The sequence below is a fragment of the Sinocyclocheilus anshuiensis genome, unplaced genomic scaffold, assembly GCF_001515605.1.
Source record: "Sinocyclocheilus anshuiensis isolate Anshui unplaced genomic scaffold, SAMN03320099.WGS_v1.1 scaffold2205, whole genome shotgun sequence".
Taxonomy (NCBI): Eukaryota; Metazoa; Chordata; class Actinopteri; order Cypriniformes; family Cyprinidae; genus Sinocyclocheilus; species Sinocyclocheilus anshuiensis.
This window is the reverse complement of record NW_015551115.1, coordinates 71,215-78,814: the sequence shown is the minus strand read 5'-3', so window position 1 is coordinate 78,814 and position 7,600 is coordinate 71,215. Positions and strand designations below refer to the sequence as shown.

General features: G+C 34.7%; 1 protein-coding gene across 1 annotated transcript in view; it reads right to left on the bottom strand.

Moving 5' to 3' along the window:
* Positions 1-7,600, bottom strand: part of LOC107662997 (radixin-like) — a 91,465-nt gene that overhangs the window by 28,694 nt on the left and 55,171 nt on the right. The window contains exons 3-4 of the mRNA XM_016453133.1: positions 2,357-2,479; positions 1,924-1,953 (exon numbers count right to left, since the gene is read on the bottom strand). Of these exons, the coding sequence (XP_016308619.1) occupies positions 1,924-1,953; positions 2,357-2,479 (153 nt within the window). The remainder of the gene's footprint in view (positions 1-1,923; positions 1,954-2,356; positions 2,480-7,600) is intronic.

The window sequence follows — 7,600 nt, the reverse complement described above, 5'->3', positions numbered from 1 at the left end:
ATTTATTTATATATATATATATATATTTGCTTCTTTTCCATTTTGCATTTACTTGTACTTTTACTTTCAATACTTAAGTACGTTTAAGATTTAAAAAATACTCTTCGTACTTAAGTACAATAAATATCACATACTTTAAGACTTTTACTCAAGTAATATTCTAAACGGTGACTTCAACTTTTAACAAAGTAATTTTCTGGTAAGATATCTGTACTTTTACTTGAGTATGGCTTTCAGATACTTTAATACACCACTGGTGGCCAGTGAGCTGGGAGATGAATAAAGTGAACTTTAAAGTTACTTACACTATGTGTATCTGATATGAATAAAACACGTCGTCAAATTATATTTGAATGGATTGTTATTGCTGCTTCCATAGACATCAGTGTGTATTTTACAAATTCTAAATGTATTGTTTTACAAGTACTTCTTAGACATGTGCAGGTATTTGGTAATACAATATATCACAACAATGAACAAGCACAATATTGTTATCGTGGGCACTTCAAAATACTGTGAATAATTATTTATTACAAATTATTCAGGTTTTTCGAATGCATTTTAAGAATGCTTCTCCCATCAACTAGTTACAATGCACAACACCGCTGTATGCTGCGTCAAAGTGGCATGCGCACTCTGATATAAACAAGCCCAACATGGATGAGAAGCGCATGGCAGAACAAGTGAAGGAGATGCGCTGAATGAAAATGCACATTCACTCTCTGATAGCAGATGGCGCTGATGGAACAGCAGAAACGCAGCTGTTACCCCGGTAACCCCATAAACAAAGCAGCTGCACTACTTTCTGTCTCTGAACAAGATTTACATGTTTTAAATGTCTATGTATTATACTTCCTGCTTGCAAAAGAGCTACTATGCTGTAACATGGTGTAGCACAGCTGTCTTGGGCAACGCTGGTAAAATGACGCTACCCTCTCATTCACTGATCTGCTCCCCGCCAATAGCGCTACTCTGCTGTAACATGGTGTAGTACAGCTGTACTGGGCAACGCTGGTAAAATGACGCTATACCCTCTCATTCACTGATCTGCACCCCGCTATGCTCTGCTCACATGCTCTGATAATAATAGCTTTGTAGGACTATACATTATTTGGAGAATTAGTCAAAAAACAACAACAACAAAAAAGTTATATCTTATTCGGTTGCATAGAACTGAATAAAAATAATATATTGATATTTAATATTAATATATTTTCTGTACAATTTTTTGTTACTTTAAATAAAAGTGTGGTTATTTCATTGGCTTGTGTTTTTTAAATTCAGTATCATTAAAATTGTTGAGTTAAATTAAAAAGTCTCACAAAATTACACCGAGGCATAACATTATGACCACCTTCCTAATATTGTGTTGCTCCCCGTTTGCTGCCAAAACAGCCCTCAGCCCGAATTCGCTGAGAATTGAGATTTGAACCCATGTTTTTGGCATGCTAATGCCACATGCTGCTGTTTGAGCTACTGGAATGCCACATAAAACCTAAAACAAGTATCCAAGCTACTAATGACTGCAGTACTAAAGCAAAAATGTGTAAAGAGTTGAACAAACAGTAAGGATGCTTTATTGTGATGTGAAGCACCACCGTTAGCACAAAATAATACAATTTACAACTAGACAAAATAGCAACTTTCAAGTTTCGAATTCTTGTTAAACACAAACACATAATACAGATCATTACATTTATGCATTTGGCAGACGCTTTTATCCAAAGTGACTTGCATCGCATTAAAAAGGTACACATTTGATCAGTTCTTGCGTTCGATCCCATCAAATTGAAACCATGACCTTAGCATTGCTTCTTGCGCCATGATCTACTGTTTGAGCTACAGTAAGACATTTATGGCGCTTTTCCACTGCGTGGTACGACTCGGCTCGGTACAACTGAGCTGAACCGTACCGAGCCGTACCATGCAGTGGAAAAGTGCCATTAGTTCAAACTGAGAAAAAGCCACATTATAGAAAATGCCACCTTGTAACTGTGTTACAAACTGCTAGTATGCCTCAGCAGACTCCTGAGTTTTAACTAAACACTTTCCACTGGAGTCACTTGTTAAAAAAAATCTTGCCATAGATCATCTTGTTTCATATGGCAGTTCCTCTATGAAACACATGCAGAGTGGTGCATGTGTTTAGAAGACATTTTAAGGCTGTTTTTGCAAAATTCCATACAGCTGTTTATAAGGGAAAAGTTCAGGCTTTTACACAGACTTTTACAGCAGGACATCTTTAACCGCAGACTAATTTTCCCTCACTGTTTTTTTTTTGGTGCTGTTGAACAGGAAGCCAGTTAAATCGCACATCTGAGGCTGTGCGAGAACAGCAGTACTAGCCGCCGGAGACAGGTAAAAGTGGGAGGGAAAGCCTTACCTTTTTATTCAGCTTTAGCCATGTTGAGTAGCCTTTACTGTCCACGTACTGCAGACCGAAAAACCAGACCTCTCGCAGACCTACCGTCTTCACAACCTGCAGGATGACCATGAACAAATGAAGAGTTTGGTTCCAAAACGCGATAAACGCCATTAAAAAAAAAGCCAAAATCAGTATTGTAGCTGGTCAGTATTGAAAAGTCAATTTTTAATTTTACGCAAAATGCGATATCCGCCGAGTTATTCTGTCATGTTTTCTCCCATTTTTTTCCAAACCGCGACAAACAACAGTCTCCCTTTTCTGCAGAACGCGATATATCCGCTCAACCAATCACAAACGGTAACAATCAATCACAGCGCACCATTCCACGCACTGTAAACAGTAACAATCAATCACAGCGCACCACTCCACGCACTCTAGACAGTAACGGCGGCGCTTTGAATACACCCGGCATCCTAGTTTTCCTCATCTATTTTGTACTTTGTGATAACAAACTTAGGGCTGCACGATAAATCGCATGTGATTGTCATGCGCATCTCGTCAGTAAAGCCGGTTCTGTGAACAGTAAATCTCCATCACGTGCTTTCAGATGGAGCAGCATTACACAGAGCCGTAGATCACTGCAATATTGCGTTCATAATCGCAGATGAGTCACATTCGATTATGAACGCGATATTGCGTAGCTTGTCAGTGTGTTTTTATTAATGCCATTAATGTTTTTGTTAATACAGCGTATAGCACTAGTCAACTAAATGAATGTAACATGGCAAAGATGAATGCACTTTTGGAAGTTGAATGTAAGGGAAATGTCATTTTGGAATTTCTGTGGTTTAATGTGATATTGTTGTTCATGTATGTTCAAGATGAAATTTTCTTTTATTGTTGTAATTAATTTATAGCATTAACAAGATGACCCGTTGAATTCTTTTTGGGAGCCATGACTGATTGAATGTATTTTTAGTCCAGTGCCTGCATATAAGATTAGTATTGACCAAGTTCAGAGGCTGTCAACTTCATTTTCAATATGAAAAATAACTTTTATATTGATTCAATGGATTTATTGCATTTTGGGAAAAATAATGTGTCATGGATTTATTGCATTTTGGGGAAAAAAATAATTCAATTTTATAATAAATCTTTGAAAATCAAAATCTGGATTTGAATTTTGAATGTTATTATAACCTAAAGATGCTTTGTGAAAGTTTGAAACAGAAAATAGTGGTTTTCATCTTGCCACTTTCTTGGTAAAGAAAACAAATTGTTACTCAAATAAATCAAAATGGATTTATAGCGTTTTGGAACCAAATAAAATAAAATCTAAAATCTCTTCAAATAAATCTTATTCAACAATCAACATAAATCTGAAAGAGCCGTAATATAGGGTACAATGGGGCTAACGGCGCCCCGGGGTAAAAAGCGCCTTTGATTTTATTTTCCTCTATTTCCTCTACCACTAGATGGCACAAAAAATTGGCGTAGCACTTTCTAAAATATCCGCTTTTCAAGATGTGCAAATTTGGCTGATCCTTGACACGTTCGCGGAAATTGATTCTGTGCTAATTTGATCTAATATTTGATGTTTTTTTAAAAAATGTTGTAAATTTAAGTAGCAAATGAGAATCGCTAAAATTATTGATTATACAGTGGGTACGGAAAGTATTCAGACCCCCTTAAATTTTTCACTCTTTGTTATATTGCAGCCATTTGCTAACAATATAACAAAGAGTGAAAAATTTAAGGGGGTCTGAATACTTTCCGTACCCACTGTATTTTGGGACAAAGGTATTTTTAATGATTTTCAGTTTTGTTTAAAGTAATTGAAGCAACAGTTTTTCAATCACGGAAGAATATGTATAAATTATGGTATTTGGGGTAAAAAGCGCCCCTGCTGTTGGGGTGAAAGACACAATAATTAACATGATAATAAATAGCTGGCTGACTTTTCCATTGTTGACATGACATGGTTAGATTCAGATGGTAAATATCACAAATTATATTGGCGGTCCAACTTACAGATAATCACCATGTTTGAAATGAAATCATCATATTTAAAAATATGATACTTATAATATCCAGGGCTCCCAAAATCGCTAGCCCGACGTCGCAGTGTGTCCTCAGGCAAAATATATCACTGGCCTGCCTGACGGGCTATCTTGAATACAGGGTTTCCGCGGGTCCTTAAAGTATTTAGTTGTATCAAATTTATGGCCATAATTTTTTTTTTACATTTGTCAGACCAAAGCGAAAATCGACCCATGTTTTTACACAGCAAACACGCAGAGTTGTAAATGTGAAAGAAGCTAAGGTGCCTTCTAATTTTAATATAATTATTTAAATGAATATAATAATTTATACGTTTGACTCATCCCTTTTCTTACAAATGATTAAAGGCTGAAATATGATTTTTATCATTTTATAAGATTTTCATGTTTTTAAGTTTTTGTGAAAACCTGTATCTGAACTGTAAATCGTGTCATTTTACGGCTTATTATGTTACCATAGACACTGCCCAACTCCACTCATACAGTGTTAATTTTATTATTGTGCAGGTCTTAAAAAGGAGTTTTAAAAATTCTGGAGACACCCTGTAAATAGTGAAAAAAATTCCTTCCTTGATATTTGTGCTTTGAAAATGTTTTGATTGACATTTTGACTATACTATCCAATATATATATATATATATATATATATGTAGGGGTGGGGTAAAAAAATCGATACAGCATAGTATTTTCCACGGCAATACTGTATTGATACACGGACGCCAAGTATCAATCTTTTATTATACTATTTGGCAGAATAACAAAATCAATTTCTTTATAGTCCACTAGATGGTGGTGTTGAGTTTTTTCTAAAATCCTTTAAGGCACGGCAAGCCATTGATTATCCCGCTTATTCCATGGTAATTTGCCAAGTTATAGACAAGTTAAAACCAGTATTGCTCTTTGCAGTGCAATATTTGACCGAATGGGTAAATGTCTTTTATTAATTTACATACACACTTGACCGATTATCCCGCTTATTCCATGGCCATTTGCCAAGTTATAGACAAGTTAAAACTAGTATTGCTCTTTGCAGCACAATGTTTGACTGAATGGGTAAAAATTATGTTTATTTTCGTCAGTTATGGAATTATAGAATTACAGAATTATAACATTTATTTGAATTATCGATTGTTTGTTCGAGAGAGAGAGAAAGAGAGAAAGATGACAGTTGTGTGTGTGAATTACCTGTCTGTGCGTCTCTCTCTACAAACAATGAAGTTGTTAGTTTAATTACTTAAAGATTTTACCTCTTCGTTGCTGAGGAATATAATGCAGTGATCATCACATTTATTTGAATGAATTATAGCATTTATTTTAAGTATCGATTGTTTGATCGAGAGAGAGAAAGATGACAGTTGTGTGTGTGAATTACCTGCGTCTGTGCGTCTCTCTCTACAAACATTGAAGTTGTGAGTTTAGTTACTTAAACAGAAATTTAACCTCCTCGTTGCTGAGGACTAAAATGCATTGATCCAGTATCTAAGTGGTTTTATAATAAAAGTCGCGGGGCAGCGTTGACAAGTTTATGTTGGCCTAGTCCTGAACGTTTCTGTGTGCGCAGCGGGATCTCTGATCTCTCTCTCTCTCTCTCTCTGTGTGCAAGTGATGTGTGTGTGCGTTTGTGTGTGTCAATTAAAGCAGCGGCGCATTAATATAGATCAGTGATTAACCTGACATGGATCTAAATGTGCATTAAACGGTTTTAATGCATATCTGCCAGCCAATCAGAATCAAGAATTCCAACAGACAATGGAATAAATGAAAGTAAAACATTCTAAGAGCACAGCAGTGTATAGTATACCTGTTGTAGCACATTGTTTACTTTAAGAGTACATGTTATGTTTAATTTTAAATGTTTTATTTTAATTTAAGACTATGTTTTATGTATTTTAAACTTAACAGTAATTTACTTTCAAATGCCTCAATTGCTGAAGGGTCTGCACAACTTTTTAGTACAATTTCAAGTTGCACTGTTCAAAATATCTGTAGTAGCACAGCAGTGCATACCTGTTTACATTTAATTAAGGTGGACTAGACTAGACTGTATTACAAATAGTTGAGTTTGCCAGGTGCATACAACATTTATGACAGGTTTTCATGAAAACCTTTGGTCAGTTTGTCTGCTTGACAACCCCATTTTGCACTGCAACAATAAAATTGAAGTGAGATAAACAAACTGATCAATTTTTCTTTTTAGTTAAAACAGATGTTGCCAAAGTTTTCATTTGGGGACATAATTTGAAGTTGGAAAAAGGTAATAAATTGCAATATATCACAGAATATTGCAATATATTTAAAATCGCAATAAGATTGTATCGTGACAATATCGTATCGTGGGGCCTCTGGTGTTTCCCACCCCTAATATATATACCAAAATCTGAAGAGTGCCTGCCCAAAGGGCTACCAGGGATTTTGAAATTTTTCGAGCCCTGATATCATATAATAAAATATAATTTGTTGTTACTACAGTAAATTTATATTAATTATGGAATCTCCTTCAATGCTTTCAGAATCTTTACTTTTTAAAATTATTTTGTTTCTGTATTTTTTAAAATATATTTTAATGCGTAAAAAACCTGCGTGACCATAGCAACCTGCAATTTATCAGAGATGGATAAAACATTTTTATCCAACCCACAGTCTTGTAAATTCATTAACTGATCGTGTTTTTTTATTTAATATTTGTATATTATTATTATTATTAAACTGTAATATAATCATTTAATAATATTATTATATTAACTGGTTTACGGCTATATTTTTATATTTATTGTTGTATTTCCCCTTTCAATTCGTGTATCGCTTTACCTAATTAACGCTCTGTATAATTATTAATATGCTACAATATATTTAGCAAATACTGTAAATGCCTGACAAATATGCAAATAAAGTTTTGACTTTATGATTGTATTTACGCCCATCGTGGCCACAATAAAACTAAGTGAACCGAACATGTCCACTCCTGGTCACCGTAGGGAAGTGATTAAATGAGTAAATACAGGTGCATCTCAATAAATTAGAATGTCGTGGAAAAGTTCATTTATTTCAGTAATTCAACTCAAATTGTGAAACCAGTGTATTAAATAAATTCAATGCACACAGACTGAAGTAGTTTAAGTCTTTGGTTCTTTTAATTGTGATGATTTTGGCTCACATTTAACAAAAACCCACCAAT